This window comes from Leuresthes tenuis, unplaced genomic scaffold (assembly GCF_036924035.1).
Source record: "Leuresthes tenuis unplaced genomic scaffold, fLeuTen1.0.hap1 SCAF_3, whole genome shotgun sequence".
Taxonomy (NCBI): domain Eukaryota; kingdom Metazoa; phylum Chordata; class Actinopteri; order Atheriniformes; family Atherinopsidae; genus Leuresthes; species Leuresthes tenuis.
In genome coordinates this window covers 39,907-57,217 of record NW_027325357.1, presented here as the reverse complement: position 1 = coordinate 57,217, position 17,311 = coordinate 39,907, and the positions used below count along the sequence as shown (strand labels likewise).

Sequence of the window (17,311 nt, the reverse complement as noted above, 5' to 3'; positions counted from 1 at the left end):
AGCACGTTTGGAGGAAACCAAACACAGCAGATCAGCACAAACACCTCATACCAGCTGTCAAGCACGGTGGTGGAGGGCTGATGATCTGGGCTGGTTCTGCAGCCACAGGACCTGGGCACCTTGCAGTCATTGAGTCCACCATGGACTCTTGTAAACCCAACATGCTGTTCCTTCGAATCAGTGTTCATGTTCTCTTTTCTTGTTGGCTGGGCTGCAATGGTGGTGTCTGAATGTGATCTTCATCTGATGAAGGTGTCCTCTCTCCTCTTCCTCCTGTAGTGCTGATAGAGATGCAGGATGAAGAGTTCAGACAGAAGAGCTCCCCAGGTCAGCGAGCACACACACACATGCATACACACACTTAGAGTAAGGAAGTCTTAGTCGTTTCAGGTCTCTGGACTTCCTGTGACATGAAGTCCTGCAGGTATTCTTGGGGTGTTTCAGATTGGGGGGGGTGGGACTTCTAACCAACAGACTAAGACTTGTGTTCGTGTTGCGGTTTCAGAGGCCAGCCTGCCAGGAGAAGACATGGCCGATGACAAGAGCTGCCACTGTGAGTTCGTCCCCCAGGACCTGACGCCGGGGTTAAAGGTTACCATCAGAGCCATCTGGTATGACCTGTCAGTCACAGACTCACTGTGTTTACCTGCCAACCATTCATCGCTTTACTCACTCTTTATTTGCTGTTTATTATGCACTGAATCATGCTTTTTATTTACATTATTTTTATTTACCTTTTTTTTTATTTGTGCTCACCCCAGGGTCAAAGATCACCATCAGCTGTTGGGTAAGAACAGTCAGTCTGACATCAATTAGCCTCCATTTTTTTCTGTTCTACCCCACCTGACACCTCCGTGTCATTATCATTATTATCATTATTATTATTCCTCCTCCTCCTGTTGTTTATCCTGCACAGCTGTGTGCTTCAGTCAGGGCAGTTAATGTCTGAAGTTTCAGGTCTCCAACTGTCTAGCTGTCCAGTTCTGGAACCAGATTGTGGGTGAGCTTCACACCGGTAGCTCCAGTCCATATTTGGATCTCTGTTTTCAGGGCTTGACCCTGGGGTTCTGTCTGGACCATACACTTGGATCAGAGAACGGGAGGCTGTTCACAAATCTCACAGCTGGTGCTAAGCTGGGTTCTTTTTGTGTTTAGATATTGAAACTTGAGCAGGTTGGTGGAACTCGTCTGGGCGTTGGTTTGTCCCGTCTTTGCCTTTAGCTTTGGGATTAATTTAACAGCTGGAGGTGTTCCTGAACTGGAAATAAGCAGGGTGCCTCCTTAAGGAGGATCCTGTTGATACACCTCAACTGATTTCCTTCATTCCTAAAGAGAGATGGTTCTCCTCCTCTTCTTCTCCTCCTGCATGAATTTTTTAAGTTTCTACCCAAAGGCTGAGGACTGGAATGAAGATACAAAGCAGTCCTTATCTTCAGACAGTAGACACTGTAGATGGATGTACAGAGCCCTCTATAATGTCCCATCTGTCTTTGATTTAGAATTTTACTCTGAGGAGCAAAGGGGGAACTCAAACAATTCAGAAGTGATTAAAGTGCACAATCCAAACTTTAATTTAAAGTAATTTAGTATCTCTTGCTCAGTGAAAGGTAGCTAGAAACATGGGTGTCATGACTGATGACCAGCTGACCTTTAAAGACCATATTGCCTCCATTGCTCGATCGTGCCGCTTCGCATTGTTAAACCTGGACTACTGCAACAACCTGCTAACTGGTCTCCCAGCCTGTGCTGTGAAATCTCTGCAGATGGTCCAGAATGCAGAGACATGTCTGGTCTTCGATCAGCCTAAAAGATCACATGTCACCCCTCTGTTCGTTAGGCTCCATTGGCTACCCTTAGCCGCCCGCATCAAATTCAAGTCACTGATGTTAGCCTGCAAAGCGCTTAATGGAATGGCTCCATCTACTTGAATGCTCTCATAAAGGCTTGTATAACAATATACTGTTACCGCCATCGTAACAGATGACCGAGTCACTCCGGTCGTCAAAGGATTGTCGTTTAGCAGTGCTACCCTCTCATCCACCGGGGTAAACCCCAATGTACTGGCACACAGCCGGGGGGCAATAAGTATGCCCACACCTGCTCTGCGCCTCTCACCACGGGCAACTCCAGAGTGGAAGAGAGTCCAACCTTTCTCAAGAGGACTAGTTCCAGAGCCGAAGCTGTGCGTCGAGGTGAGTCCGACTATATCTAGCCGGAACCGCTCAGCCTCGCGCACCGGCTCCGGCTCCTTCCCCAACAGAGAGGTAACATTCCACGTCCCAAGAGCTAGCTTCAGTAGCCGAGGGTCAGACTGCCAAGGCCTCCACCTTGGGCTGCTACCCATCTCACATGGCACCCGACCCCCTTGGCCCCTCCCACGGGTGGTGAGCCCATCGGAAAGGGGACCCACATCATGTGTTCAGGCTATGCCCGACCGAGCCCCATGGGCACAGGCCTGGCCACCAGGCGCTCGCTGCCGGGCCCCACCCCCGGGCCTGGCTCCGGGGGGATGCCCCGGTGTCCCACATCCGGGCAAGGGATGATGTTGTCCAAATTTATTTTTCATCATAAGGAGTCTTTTGAGCTGTTCTTTGTCTGATCCCTCATCTAGGATCTGTTTGCCTTGGGTGACCCTACCAGGGGCTTGAAGCCCCGGGCAACATAGCTCCCAAACTCATTGGGGCACGCAGGCTCCCCCACCACGATAAGGTGACAGCTAATGGGAGACATCCAGTGATTGTCAAATGTTTTTAAATGAGTTAATGCAAAAAAGTAAGTAAGATATTTCGACTTAAAAGGTTACACATTTAACAATTACTTTATTCCATTATGAAATAACACAGATCAATACCAGAACATCTTAATTTAGTAACTCACAAAGACAAATTCTGTATATTAATGACAATAATATTGTATTTTAAACAAAAATATTTAATAGAAATCAGATGAAATATGTTTGGTCATATAAATTTGGTCATAATATATTTCATAATATATAACTGTGTTAAACCAGTTAGGAGAGATGCCTCTCACGTACCACTTTCCCTTCTTGCTTGCCAGCTGATAGCAAGGTCAGGTTGATCCGAGCCCAACTCTCTTACCCAAAGCTTCTCCATCAAAGTTCTCCTCTCAAATGGGTCTTGAAGGAGAGCTCCTACAGAGTTAGGACTCTGTCTTATCGGGGTTGTCATTTTGCTTGCTGTAATGTAGAAAAAGGGTGCCTGTTGAGAGTCTAATTGCCTTAGTTTAGCCTTGGAATTAAAATTGTCGCCCTTCGTGGAATTATTTTGACAGCACTGATAGGATAAATTTGTATCATATGTTTGACAATATGATTAGGCTATTGGCTAATCTTCTACAAAACCCTGCCTCCTCTGGGAGAATTTTCCATCGCCCCAGAGGTGAACTTGAGACATACAGATAGTGGACGTGCAGGAATAACAGATTTTACACTGTAGTTTGTATTTAATGCTATTTTACACATGCTAATGGGTATATTAATATTCTAAACAAAAGTTCTTATGAATGATGCTTTCTGTTGGGAGGGCGGCACCCTCTATTGGCCAGCCGCTGCTGGCCAAATACATAAACATAACACAAACAGCATACATTTCAGTTCCACCTTGTAGAAACTCTTTTTATACACAGTCCATAATGGACAGAGTAATGGTAGGTACATTAAAGCAGCCATGTTTAGTACTTAGTTGGATATCCTTTACACACAATTACTGTTTAAAGTGGGCAACTGATGAAATCACCAGGTGCTGAGTATCTTCTCAGATGATGCTTTCTGAGTCTCTACTGCAGCCACCTTCAACTCCTGCTTGTTTCAGGGGCTCGTCCCTTTAAGTTTTGTTCTTACGCATATAGAAGGCATGCTCAGTTGGATTTAAAACAGGTTACTGGCTAGGCCATGTTTCAGCTCTGAGAAACTCTGGTGCTGCCTCAGCAGGATGTTTGGGATCATTATCTCATTGCAGGATGAAGCTCCATCCAATGAGTTTGGAGGCATTTACTGGAACTTGATCAGATCCGATGTTTCTATCCTGCTCAGAATTCATTGTGCAGCTGCCATCAGCAGCTCCATCATCAATGAAGTTAAGTGTGTCAGTACCTGTGGCAGCCATACATACCCATGCCATAACACCCCCACCACTGTGTTTAACAGAGGAGCTGCTATGCTTTGGATCTTCGATACTTCCTTTTGGTCTGCACACTTTCTTCTTGTGAACACTCTGATACAGGTTCATCTTCGTCTCATCTGTACAGAACACTTTTTTTCCCCAGAACTCTGCAGCTCCTTTAAGGACTTTTTGGCAAACTGTAATCTGTCCATCCTGTTTTTGTGGCTAACTAGTGGTTAGCATGTTGCAGTGCAGCCTCTGTATTTCTGTTCATGAAGTCTTCTGTAGATAGTGGTCTCTGACAAAGACACATCTGCCTCCCGAAGACTGGTTCTGATCTCTTGGATGGGCCTTTGAGGACTTTTTTTTTCTTCTGTCTTCCTTAGCCTACCAGTCCCTTTGTGATTACAGAGCTCACCAATCCATTCTTTCTTCTTAATGGTCTTCCAGACAACTGGTTTTGGTAATCCGAAGGTTTGACCCATGTCTCTAATGGTTTTATTCTTGTTTTTCAGCCTCATACCTTCCTTGACTGTCACTGGCACAGTTTCTGTCCTCATGTTGAACAACTAGAGACTTTAACTGAATTGTAGGAAAATTTATATAAATTAAAGTCTGGAATGTACACTTTTATCACATCTGAGGAGCAGAGGGGGTGCTCTGAGAGAGATGGAGCTCTGTCCCAAACATTATGGAGGGAACTGTAGATGCACCAAATGTATCCTAACAGTATCTGAGTGTGCCTGAGTCGTTGTTTCCTCTCTCAGCATCATGCGCTTCATGGTATCTAAGAGGAAGTTTAAGGAGAGTCTTCGCCCATATGATGTCATGGATGTGATTGAACAGTATTCAGCAGGGCACCTTGACATGCTTGCCCGTATTAAGAACCTACAGGCCAGGTAAGACCCTCAATCCATGGTCTTTGTTCCCTGACTCCTGACCTCTGATCTTAATTTTTGACTGTTATCTTTTATCTCAACATCATCCGGTTGTCAGGGTTGACCAGATAGTTGGTAGGGGAACACCAATCGCAGACAAAGACCGTCCTAAAGCAGCTGGGGAGGAGCTACCCGAGGACCCGAGCATGATGGGACGGCTGGGAAAGGTTGAGAAGCAGGTAAGTTGCAACTTAAATCCTGCAAGTACTGAAACCTGCTTTTTTTTACTGGTGCAGCCTCAGACTCAGATCTGTTCCCTCAGGTCCTGTCCATGGAGCGGAAGCTTGACTTTCTGGTGAACATCTACATTCAGCGAATGGGAATCCCCCAGGCTGAGACTGACGCCTACTTTGGATCCAAGGAGCCGGACCCGGCGCCACCCTACCACAGTCCAGTGGACCAGCTGGAGAAGAGCCAGTCCATCTCAAAGAACCTGCAGTGAGTGTCTCCCTTTAGAACTGGTAATGCAGATAAGCAACACCATAGAACCTCGGGGAGACCTGGGCCAGCACCACAGGCCTGGAGTCCAATTGGCAGTAGTCTCGGTGTATTGTAGCTAATTGATCATCTGATCTACCAAGTTACCATGGTCATCAGTCCCTGTAAAAGGACAGAGCTGTGAGACAGAGCAGAAAACCCTCAGTTGTTGATAAAAGGTTGTTTACTTGTTGTTTACAGGGTGTTGCCTGGCGACCAAGGAGAGAAGGCTCGGTTGGTGACAAAGATTGTGCGCTCCAGCAGCTCAACTGGACACAGGAACCATGCTGCCCCCACCTGCCCACCCTCCACCTCCTGGCAACCAATCAGCTCCCAGCTTCACCACCAGGCCCCTCCTCCACACCGCAGCCATGGCAACACACCGAGTCCGGTGGGGGATGTATCGCTGGTAAGACTCCCCCCTCCTCCTGCTGGAGAGAGGCATGGGGGGAATCGGTCCAACCGGTACAGCACCGTGGAACGAGGAGGTTCAGAGAGAACTGAGAGGGGAAGGGAAGGGGCAAATGGCACTGAAGCAGGGGGGGAGGAGGGGAAGCCTGACAGTGACACTTCCATCTCCATCCCGTCGGTGGACCACGAGGAGCTGGAGCGCTCCTTCAGCGGCTTCTCCATCTCGCAGTCCAGAGAGAACCTGGACTTCCTGAACAACAGCTTCTACCCCTCCAACCTGGGGGAGCACCAGGGTGGCGCTGCCTGCTGCACCACCGTCCGATCATACATTGCAGAGGGAGAGTCAGACTCCGACTCAGAGCTCTGTGCACCCTCGCCTCACTCAGACCGGGCCTGGACCGGTACCAAGTAGGACAGGTACTCCTGAGCTGAAGCAGCTTTAAACACCAGCTGGACACTCACAGGGGAGCACCTGATGGAACATTGGCAATGGACTCTGTATGGCAAGTATGTTCTGTCACCGGTACACTGACAACTAATTGGTTCAGCCTGTAGAAACTTGAGAACACCAAACCGGCATCAGCAGCTGGTGGCGATGATGGGTTCTCCCCTGGGTCTACTCAAATCTTCAGAACCAAACAGAACTCAGACTCACGCACAGGAGGATGTAATGCTCCAGCACAAAGGGGGTTGAAGTCAGTTTACAGTATTCAATAAAACTAGAAGACTGTGTAGAAGAAAATGTTAAAGCAGTGCCACATCAGGCCCGTGTGCTAACCTTTGAGGTTCAAGGTTATGGTGAGATGGTTGTATGGAAGAGGTGTTGGTGAGACTTGGTCTGTTGATTGTGGAAGAAGTCGGTTTGGTGTACAAGAGCCTTTATTCAACAGGCTGTATTACTGACAAAGACTGTTACTTAAAATCCACAGTCATGAACTCAAACAGGGTTTATAAAAATGTATTTGGCTGCTGACAGATTTTATTGGATCTTCTTCCCATTCAGCTGATTTTGTTTTAAGAGGAACCCTTTAACACTGTGACGGCTGCATTCATGATTTCATGGAACAAGATTGAGGCTTGAGCTGACAGACTGGTGAAGTCCTGGAAAACATTTAAAAAAATATTTCACTTGACCTATTGCATGGTTGATAAAATCTCAGTGGTTGAGTTTATTTTGGGAACATGGTCAGACTCAAGAAGTGACCTAAACAGTAGTCAAATATCACAATTCCCACATGACTTGATGAACACGATGTATAAATATATTATAACTTTGCCACAAGACAGCTGAATGTCAGGAAAAGCACTTACACAATCTGCCCTTAAGCAGGCAGTCTGAGAAACTCACCTAAATAAAAGTAGTTTTACTGCCCGACCTCTCACTTCTCCTCACTGTAAAGTCTGCAGTCTGATTCATCATATTCCATAAATTAATATTGTAATGCTGAGGATGCTCAGCTATACTGATCTATGAAACCAGTGCTGAGGAACATATGGTTTAATTATGTTCTGATGAGTAAGACTGAAGCAGAGATGTTGTTACCTCATCTCTCTGACAGAAAGTAAGTTTGGACTTTAAAAACAACTTTATTTTAATGTTGAAACCTTAATGTCTCAGTTGGATTCTTAATCCTTTGGAACAAAGAAGCAAAAAAACAAATAGTTGTGCTAATCCCACGTTGTTCAGATTAAAATTTCAAGCACAAACCACAATAACGTGGTAACTTTATTTTAAACATGTTAAAGTACAAAGACGAGAAGAGTGAATCCAAAGTAAACACGAGGAGAAGTTGTCAGTCTCACTTCTTCTTGAACCTGTTGAAGAGAGCAGAACCATCAGCCATGAACCAAATACTAACCCCACCATACAACACTGGCTCTGTGTAAGTTGATGTAGAACGGGTGGAGGTTAGCATTATTCATTTTTTCTCCTCCTTTATTACTACTTAAACAAACTATCACACAAACCTAAACCTATCAGAAAGACTCTTTTCCTCCCGTGTAAATGTTACCCTCACGGGTCAGTTTGTGTTCGGCTTTCTTGTGTTGATACCGGAGTTGTTTATCAGTAAAGTTGGACAGTAACACTTGGGCCTGTAAAATATGTCAACAAGAAACTCATGTTTTCATGGTCTTTTGTAAATAAAACCTGGAGATATAATTTCAGTGATTCCTGGTCTGTCTGTCCCCTGGTCCCCTACCTGTGAACGCAGGTACACCAATCAGCCATAACATTAAAACCACTGACAAGTAAAGTGAGCAGAACTTCTCATCTTGATCCAATGCAATGGACTCATGGCTTTCACTTTGACACCTCCCTGCACACCAATCACCCCCCACAGCCATACAGAATGGCAACAATAGTTAAATCGGTAGGTTGATCAACAGGTTGACCAGTAAATCGTTCAATAGGTCGATCGGTGAGTCAGTCAATGATCATTAGGTCAATCAATAGGTGGTCCTATTGAAAGGCCAGCGGAGCAGGAACTGTTGGTGGTTAAATCCCTGGTTTCACTAAACTCCAGAGTGTGAATAACTGCATCACCGGTTCAGACTGAGACGTAGCGGGTGTGGCCTGCAGAGTTAAAACCCTCCCAGTGGTCAAATAGAAAAGTTCTGTCCAGTTACTTACCTGGAGCTGTTGGAGCGCTTTCTGTCCAGTCCCAAACGTTTCCTGTCAGCAAAGGATGGTCTGCAGAGAGACAGACAAAAAGACAGGCGTTCAGACAGATGTTCAGACAGATGTTCAGACTGACAGGCGTTCAGACAGATGTTCAGACTGACAGGCGTTCAGACTCACCCTGCTCTGTAGTGTTTCAGAGCCTTCCTGCTTGTGTTTGTGAGCTCTTTATCAAACATGGACTTCCTGCCGCCTCTTCCAGGATTCTGATTGGCTGCTGCACAGAGACAGTTTGCTCAGATGGACATTTCAGAGCATTTGTGTCCTTAAACTAAGTTCATATTCGAGAATTTAATGTCCAACTGTTTTCATGACAACTGGAACAGCTGGATGAAGGTCAGTCTCATTAAAGCCAGTAAACATTGAAATGTCTAATGTGCTACCTGTTCTCAGCGTCTCTCTTCTTCTCTGCGCTACCTGGCCTCAGCGTCTCTCTCTTCTTCTCTGCGCTACCTGGCCTCAGCGCCTCTCTCTTCTTCTCTGCGCTACCTGGCCTCAGCGTCTCTCTCTTCTTCTCTGCGCTACCTGGCCTCAGCGTCTCTCTCTTCTTCTCTGCGCTACCTGTTCTCAGCGTCTCTCTTCTTCTCTGCGCTACCTGGCCTCAGCGTCTCGCTCTTCTTCTCTGCGCTACCTGGCCTCAGCGTCTCTCTCTTCTTCTCTGCGCTACCTGGCCTCAGCGTCTCTCTCTTCTTCTCTGCGCTACCTGGCCTCAGCGTCTCTCTTCTTCTCTGCGCTACCTGTTCTCAGCGTCTCTCTCTTCTTCTCTGCGCTACCTGGCCTCAGCGTCTCTCTCTTCTTCTCTGCGCTACCTGGCCTCAGCGTCTCTCTCTTCTTCTCTGCGCTACCTGGCCTCAGCGTCTCTCTCTTCTTCTCTGCGCTACCTGTTCTCAGCGTCTCTCTCTTCTTCTCTGCGCTACCTGGCCTCAGCGTCTCTCTTCTTCTCTGCGCTACCTGGCCTCAGCGTCTCTCTCTTCTTCTCTGCGCTACCTGTTCTCAGCGTCTCTCTTCTTCTCTGCGCTACCTGTTCTCAGCGTCTCTTCTTCTCTGCGCTACCTGGCCTCAGCGTCTCTCTTCTTCTCTGCGCTACCTGGCCTCAGCGTCTCTCTTCTTCTCTGCGCTACCTGTTCTCAGCGTCTCTCTCTTCTTCTCTGCGCTACCTGTTCTCAGCGTCTCTCTTCTTCTCTGCGCTACCTGTTCTCAGCGTCTCTTCTTCTCTGCGCTACCTGTTCTCAGCGTCTCTCTTCTTCTCTGCGCTACCTGTTCTCAGCGTCTCTTCTTCTCTGCGCTACCTGTTCTCAGCGTCTCTCTTCTTCTCTGCGCTACCTGGCCTCAGCGTCTCTCTCTTCTTCTCTGCGCTACCTGGCCTCAGCGTCTCTCTTCTTCTCTGCGCTACCTGTTCTCAGCGTCTCCCTCTTCTTCTCTGTGCTACCTGTTCTCAGCGTCTCTCTCTTCTTCTCTGCGCTACCTGGCCTCAGCGTCTCTCTCTTCTTCTCTGCGCTACCTGTTCTCAGCGTCTCTCTCTTCTTCTCTGTGCTACCTGGCCTCAGCGTCTCTCTCTTCTTCTCTGCGCTACCTGGCCTCAGCGTCTCTCTCCATTTTCCTCTCTCTGTGTGTTACCTGTGGTCGGTGTGTCATCCTCCGCCATCGCTCTTGCCCTCTTTGGTCGCCTCTCCCTCTTGGCGGCCCGTTCAGCAAACATCTGCGCCTTTAAGATCTCAAACTGTGCGCGATCCTCAGACTGTGACATGGGGGGCAGAAACATCACACAGAGTGTGCTAAGTACAGGTCATTTCACAGCAGGATGCGAGTGGAGCATCACACAGTAAAGCTGGGACAGAGGTCCCATGGAGCTTTCTACATCTCTCCCCATCTTCCTACCAGGGCAGGGGCTGGGGTTGGAAAACCCGACACTTTGCTGTTAAGGGGAAGGACTGTAACCGACTTATCTTTCATCTCTGAAGCATCTTGTTTCAGTTTCCATAAACAACTGCTGGACATCAGTTAATGAGGGGTGTCTGGGTCACATGCAGGGTCAGGAACATGGCTGCAGAGATGCACCCCCATGCCCATCTCACATCAGGAAGTAACTGATTGATTACTGAATGACGTGTTACCGTAAGCTCTTTCCTCTTCTTTCCCTCCTTCAGGAACTTTTCTCTCTTCTTCTTCCCTCTTAGAGCGAGATCAAACTCCTGCAGGGCCTTCGACACTGAAACACGGGCACACACCCCCGGTTACACACAGCGACACACACTAGAAGGTGGAACAGTTTTCTTTATACTCACCGCGGCTCTGTTTGCGTTCCTGTTGTGTCTGAAACCAAACTCGCTGTGATTCACAGGAGGGGGCGGAGTCATCAAGACGCCTCTGAGCCACACTCAACTGCACACAAATATTTTCATTTTAGGACTTACTAAATTAATCAAAATCTTCTTCTCCCCTCAGTTGCATCCAGGTTAACCTCAGAGCTCTATGGTACCACAACCAGGACAAACCAGTAGCTATGATCGCAGGAAGCTGTGTTGGACCACAGGTTCTGAAAGTCTATACTCGCATGTGTTTAAAGGTGCAGTGAGAACGTTTGGCACCAACTGCCTTTTTGCCCATCAAACAGTGGTGCAATAAATAATTAAACCATAAATATCCTTAAAAGTTACCGTAAGACAACCTAAAAAGCTGGGATTGGTAAATAAATGTTCAGAAGCCAAACCTGGGAGGGAAAACTTTCTGACCACAGAAGCTGATGGGGGGTGTTCATAAGATGTCTGTTGTGCTATTAAATCACATAACTGGTGTGCAGAGACCAGGAGGGGAGTCTGATGCCAAAGAACATGAAGTGCTTTACAAGTTGAAATAAGGAGTGATTTAAAAAGGTGTGGAAACTATTTTAATCAGTGTTTTTCACTGGTTATGTAGTTCCCAGCAATTAAGAGCTATATCTGAGCTGGCCTTTTCAAATGGACTTCAATCTGAACTAAAAAAGAAATTCTTGGGTTAGGCTCAGTGCTCAGCTCATGCCGGGCTGTCCTGAATGCGGCACTTTGGGACGTTTTCAGATGTTCCGTTTACCTTGGCCTCAGACGCAGCCAGCTCTCTTTCTTCTCTCTCCAGCCTCATCACAGCCTCAACATCTTTCTCCAGTTTGGAGATCAGATCTCTAAACTTCAGGATGACCTCTGCACAGAAACAAAGCTCAGTCACAGCTGTCCCTACTGCTCAGAGAAACTTTCCCAGGCAGTGTGTATACACTGGATGTGTCCATTTCCCTGACCCTGGCTTCTTCCTGATCACATCAGGGGAGCATACCTGGCGGCAGGACACGGGCCTTCACGCTGTTCTTGGCAGACTTCACCACCTCCTTCAGGGTCTTCCTCTCAGACTCTCCAACCAAAGACACTGAACGTCCTGAACGGCCGGCCCTGGCTGTTCGGCCCACGCGATGAACGTAATGTTTGACCGTCGACGGCATGGTGAAGTTTATAACCTGAGCAGAAAGACAGAGGTTCAGGTCAGACATCATAGGTAAAAAACCAGTTTGTCCTGATTTACAGGGTGATTTTACTGATCGTTTAGGCACTGAACTCATGTTAGAAAGTGCTCACCGTGTCTGCTGTGATGCCACAGTAAGATTGCAACTCTGGAACCAGATAAATTAAGTTTGCAGGGCCTCAAATCTCTAACTTCTCAAGTAATACCAGCATTTCATTTTATAGCCTTTCATCTCTGTCATTCATCAAATGCTTAATCTCCACTAAAACTTGTGGATCTCCTCCCTATCAGCTGTTACTGTTTGTAAAGACAACATTCATCCTTTATCCAGCTGTGCAGAGCAGGATATGAATGAGGAGAATAAGAGGCATTGGTGAGAACAAAGCAGTGAATCAGAAATCAATCTACATCAGAGTTCACTTGGAAATGCAGAAAACTACAATTTGAAGGAACTATTCAGTTTCTCTGAAAAACAGCATATGGTAGTGAAGGTTGACTCTTGGTCACGCTAAAGGATTATTTCATAAAAAAGTAACAGATTTCTGATCAAAGACGTAATGATATGGTCCCACTGATTGGATGGCCTCTCTGATGGATTTGACCTGAACAGGAATGACAAACTTCCAGACCGATGCTGTCAGTCAGAATAACTTTCTACGAAGATGTACTTTTACCATCGTAGATGCTGGAAAGAGCTTTTTAAATGTACGAAGGATTCTAAACAGTCGCAGGAGGTCCTGTAAGGCGCAGGGATAAAGCAAGGAAACTGAAGTTCAGACGCCTGTCCAAAACCACTGAGTAACAGCTCCTACACTTAGAACCAAGTATCGTTTGTCTGGAACTTATTGGTCTGTGCTGCGCTCCCATTTCAACCAAACCGCACAAGAACTCTGCAGGTTTCAGTCCGATGACAGTGTGTCAGATCACACCTTTAATGGTCTGTGTTCATGGCAGATTGTTTCAATTAAACTAAACAAATTCAAATCGAAGGGAATTCTCACCGTTTTCACTCCATCAATGTCCAAACCTCTTGCCGCTACATCTGTCGCAACCAAGATGTCGATCTGCTCGTCTTTGAAACGCCTGAAGAACACGGAAAACCACCGACAATAAATGACCATAAACGCAAGAAAACGAGATTAGCTGAAAGATTTTGTTCCTGAGGTTCTACAGGCTCTGGATCCGTATGCGTGCACATAAGGTCTTATTCTCCCCGGTTTTGCCTGTGTGTACCTAAGGTTCTCCAGTCGCTGGTTCTGGCTCAGTTCTCCGTGCAGCTCCCCCACCTTCAGGCCTATCAGACCCAGCAGAATGTGCAGTCTGTGCGCCTGCTTCCTCGTCTGCGTGAAACACATCACATGATCCTGGAACGTCCGAGTCAGTAGAGCTGAGAACACAGAACCAGCAGTCCACATCAGTATGAGGTGAACCATGTTACAAGTACCTGTAGGACCTCAGCGGTACCAATACTGACCAGCCACCACCGCCTCACGGTCCCCTTCTCTGTGGGGTCTGATCCGGACAAATTCCTGTCGCAGGAAAGGAGCCACATCGGTGTTGCTGTTGACAAAGATCCTGATTGGCTGCTTTAAGGACACCGCTGCCAGGTCCTTTACCTGAAGACACAGGTCACATGACCTTTTTGGTAACAATTTGATAATAATAAAAAAAAAAAATGTTTAAGAAAAAATGTTTTTTTTGCAGGTGCTACCAAGAATATTTAGTTGGTTTTTGTATCCTGCAGACGGGCCTCAGGCTCCTACAGGCTGAGAGAGCTGTGAATCCACCCATCATCCATCCATCCATCCATCCATCATCCATCCACCCATCATCCACCCATCATCCATCCATCCATCCATCCATCCATCCATCCACCCACCCACCCATCATCCACCCATCATCCATCCATCCATCCATCCATCCATCCATCCATCCATCCATCCATCCATCCATCCACCCATCACCCATCCATCCACCCATCACCCATCACCCATCCACCCATCATCCATCCTAAGCAGAAACATCCATGTTTGTGGACATTCATTTCTAATGAATATTGTTTTTGTGCATTTTAAATTAAATTCAGCAAGAGATTTATTAAGGAGTTCCAGCACGTGTTCACCCAACGATCAACAGGTCACCAGTCGCTGACACATCTGGGGAGACAGGTCACAGGTGTGAGTACATACCTCCTCTGACATGGTGGCAGAGAACAACATGGTCTGTCTGTTGAAGGAACACATCCTGATGATCTCCTTCATCTGTTCTTCAAAGTACTCGTCCAGCATCCTGGAAGAACCACACAGAACATACAGGTGAGCCCCTGACAGTGCGACCAGGTGTCTCCTCCTCAGCTGCAGGTTCTCACCTGTCGGCCTCGTCCAGGATCAGGATCTCGATTTGTGTCAGCTCAAAGCTCGGTGTGTTGTGAAGGTGATCGATCAGTCGGCCAGGTGTAGCTATCAGAACATCTGGCCCTGCCCTCAATGCAGCCTCTTGGGACTTCAGGTCCAAACCACCTGGAGACACGACACAGGTGAGCAGAGTCCTATACGCTACCGTCACCCCAAATACAGTCAGTAAACGCTCCTACCAACAGCCAGGCAGGTGGTGATGGAGGTGAACTGGGCCAGCTGACGGGCCACAGAGTGAACTTGGATTCCCAGCTCCCTGGTAGGAACCAGAACCAAAACTCGGGTCACTTGGGACGTCCTGGGCTTATAAACCAAACGTTCCAGCACAGGTAACATGAAGGCCGCCGTCTTCCCTGAGGAGAGGAATTTATGTGGTAAATAACACGGTCACAGCATGCCAACCCAGTCCCTGATTCTGATGGTACCTGTCCCAGTAGCAGCGCAGGCGCACAGGTCTCTGCCCAGGAGACCGACCGGAACACAGGCCTTCTGGATCGGGGTTGGCTGTTTGAATCCCAAAGCTGAGATGGCCTGCAGTAACAAAAACACACCCGGCAGGTGAGAACCCCTAGTGGACGAGTCGGATATGCTGAGAGCCACTGGTACTGGTTCCAGTGGGACTGGAATCACACCAAGTTGTACACAGATCGGTGGACCACCGGTCCTCTCCAGTCTGTGGGCAGGACCTGAAGTCCACAACCATTAATCAGGCAGAATGTGCTGCGTATTAACGCGAGGTGGCTGAGAGTGACGGTGGTACAGGAACCGGATCAGACCGGACACAATGTGCTGTGCTTCTTCTGTTTTACCTTCAGGATGGGTCTGGACAGGTTCATGTCATCAAAGGTCAGCTGACTGTCGAACTGAGATGCATCGCCGTAAAACTCCTGTGGCACCTGAACACAAAACATGTTGTAACCATGGTAACCCAGTAAATTAACCTATCCTATCACCTGCTCCTCTTCCTCACCTCCTCCTCAGTCTTCCTCTTCCTCCCTCGCCGATCTTTCTCTCTGAGGGTATCTGACAGGAAACAGAAAGCAAACAATTAAACTCTGAACTCATAAACTTTAGAAAATATATAACATTTAAGTTATTCAGTTTTAATAATTCTATTCAAGTTATTTTCAATTTAATTAACCAAAGTGGTTCTTATTTAAAGTCTAGTCACACTGGACTGATGACCAAGTTAATCTCAGCAAACTGAACCTCCAGAGGTTGTTCCATTCAGGGTTAGAGCGCCCTGTAGAGGTTAAAAAGGCGTCTAATATTCAGGGAACCTTCAGGAGATGCTCAGAACTCGTTCTTTACAGGTTAACTAGTCATGCTGGTTATTCCAAAGACATGAACCTTCAGGAGATGCTCAGAACTCGTTCTTTACAGGTTAACTAGTCATGCTGGTTATTCCAAAGACATGAACCTTCAGGAGATGTTCCTCGAAGGCCTCGAGTGGTTACAACCAACCATGACCCAAACGTTGACTGCAGGTTAGCATTTGTTGAGTTAACCCACAAAAGAATAAAAATGGTTCTGTAGAATTTAGAACTCTGGTCATCCACCTGATTTGGTCAGAACCTCCTCGTCACTCGAGCCAAACTCCTCCTCCTCCTCATCCTCCTCCTCTCCATCAGAAGGCTCTTCTTTGATGTCTTTATCATCATCTTCTTCCTCAGTCTTCCCTGATGGACCTTCAGCTGCCTCATTCTGACCCAATTTTTCCTGCAGATCAAAGTAAGTGTCAGAACCATGAAGTGGACCTCGAAAGCAATGGGACCAGAATTGGACTGATGGACTCACCTCAGCTTTCCTTTTCTTCCTGATTTTCTCTATTTTCTGGTCCAGAGTTGTCACGACTCTCTGCAAACAGAACATGATCATAGACTATTGAGGCAGTCAGAACAGGGTTTTGCTGCCAGTTCTGATGGCTTCTACCTTCTTTTTGAGCTGTTTCATTACGTCGGCCATGGCCCAGTTTTCATCCAGCTCAGGCCCATCTCTCTCTCCAAATTCAAAGTCACAGTTGAAGTCTCTCGACCCGCCACTTCCAAACTTCTTCTTCCTGTTCAGGACGATCCGCTCCTCCTGAAAACAGAGGTAACCCTCATAAAGATCACATAATCCAAACCCGCTGTACGGAATCGGAACCGAACCCGCTGATGTCCATCTTTAACATTTTTTTCCAATAAAAACTTCCAGGAATCACAAACATGTTACGTCAGCTCAGAACAATGCCAGCCCTTCAAATGTTGCCACGGCTCGGTTCTGCAGAGATGTTCTGATCGGTTTGTTTACACAAATGTTAGCGGTGAACCCGCTGCTTCGGAGCCGCGCTCAGGGCCACGCGCAGCGGCGGGACACTCACCTCCTGTTCGGACTCGGAGTCCGGTTCTTCTGGACTCTGGTCCTCGTCCCGGATGGTCCCGACCAGGCCCAGCTGCTCCAACATGTTTCCGGGCTGTGGACCGGCTCTAAACTGGTTATGAACGGGTTCAACAGATCCCACCACGGACACGTGTGTTGACGGAAAACGGAAATGACAGAAGCTGATTTCCGGAAGACGTCAGGTCCTTTTCTTCTTTCTGTTTATGGCGGTTGGCCGCAGGTTAGGCACCACCTGCTGGTGTGAAAAATCATCTCAGCTCCTCCGTTTTAACGCGGTTCTCCGGAGACACAAACAGAAATATTCAACATCTCTCTTCAGAATTTCTCTGTAAAATGTCTTAAATTCAAAGCCAACATTGAAGCCATCAGCTCTCTTATTCATAACGTGTTCAACAC

At 47.2% G+C, this 17,311-nt stretch overlaps 2 protein-coding genes across 8 annotated transcripts in view; one reads left to right on the top strand and one right to left on the bottom strand.

Annotated features, from left to right (window-relative positions):
• kcnq2b (potassium voltage-gated channel, KQT-like subfamily, member 2b) overlaps positions 1-7,641 on the top strand; it is a 30,774-nt gene extending 23,133 nt beyond the window's left edge. For 2 of the 4 annotated variants that reach the window (XM_072381357.1, XM_072381354.1), the window contains exons 14-19: positions 280-327; positions 506-611; positions 4,892-5,023; positions 5,121-5,241; positions 5,325-5,500; positions 5,741-7,641. In XM_072381357.1, the coding sequence (XP_072237458.1) occupies positions 280-327; positions 506-611; positions 4,892-5,023; positions 5,121-5,241; positions 5,325-5,500; positions 5,741-6,362 (1,205 nt within the window). In that variant the 3' untranslated portion in view covers positions 6,363-7,641. The remainder of the gene's footprint in view (positions 1-279; positions 328-505; positions 612-4,891; positions 5,024-5,120; positions 5,242-5,324; positions 5,501-5,740) is intronic. The other 2 variants (XM_072381356.1, XM_072381355.1) reach the window with 1 other exon arrangement.
• A 3-nt stretch (positions 7,642-7,644) lies between these two features.
• On the bottom strand, positions 7,645-17,090 carry ddx27 (DEAD (Asp-Glu-Ala-Asp) box polypeptide 27). Of its 4 annotated transcripts, none has more exons than XM_072381362.1 (21): positions 16,896-17,090; positions 16,466-16,615; positions 16,331-16,390; positions 16,093-16,252; positions 15,504-15,556; positions 15,343-15,429; positions 14,959-15,064; positions 14,713-14,886; positions 14,488-14,638; positions 14,309-14,408; positions 13,594-13,735; positions 13,353-13,506; positions 13,121-13,202; positions 11,937-12,114; positions 11,700-11,806; positions 10,916-11,012; positions 10,745-10,839; positions 10,248-10,368; positions 8,751-8,844; positions 8,583-8,642; positions 7,645-7,765 (listed from the first exon to the last, which is right to left on the bottom strand). In XM_072381362.1, exons 1-21 carry the CDS (start codon positions 16,977-16,979, stop codon positions 7,750-7,752), a joined length of 2,271 nt encoding a protein of 756 aa, XP_072237463.1. In that variant the 5' UTR covers positions 16,980-17,090; the 3' UTR covers positions 7,645-7,749. The 4 variants fall into 4 exon arrangements, with proteins under 4 accessions (XP_072237463.1, XP_072237462.1, XP_072237460.1 ...); XM_072381361.1 differs by having other exon boundaries at positions 8,751-8,847; positions 16,896-17,089; XM_072381359.1 differs by having other exon boundaries at positions 8,751-8,847; positions 16,093-16,390.
• Positions 17,091-17,311: the final 221 nt, after the last annotated feature.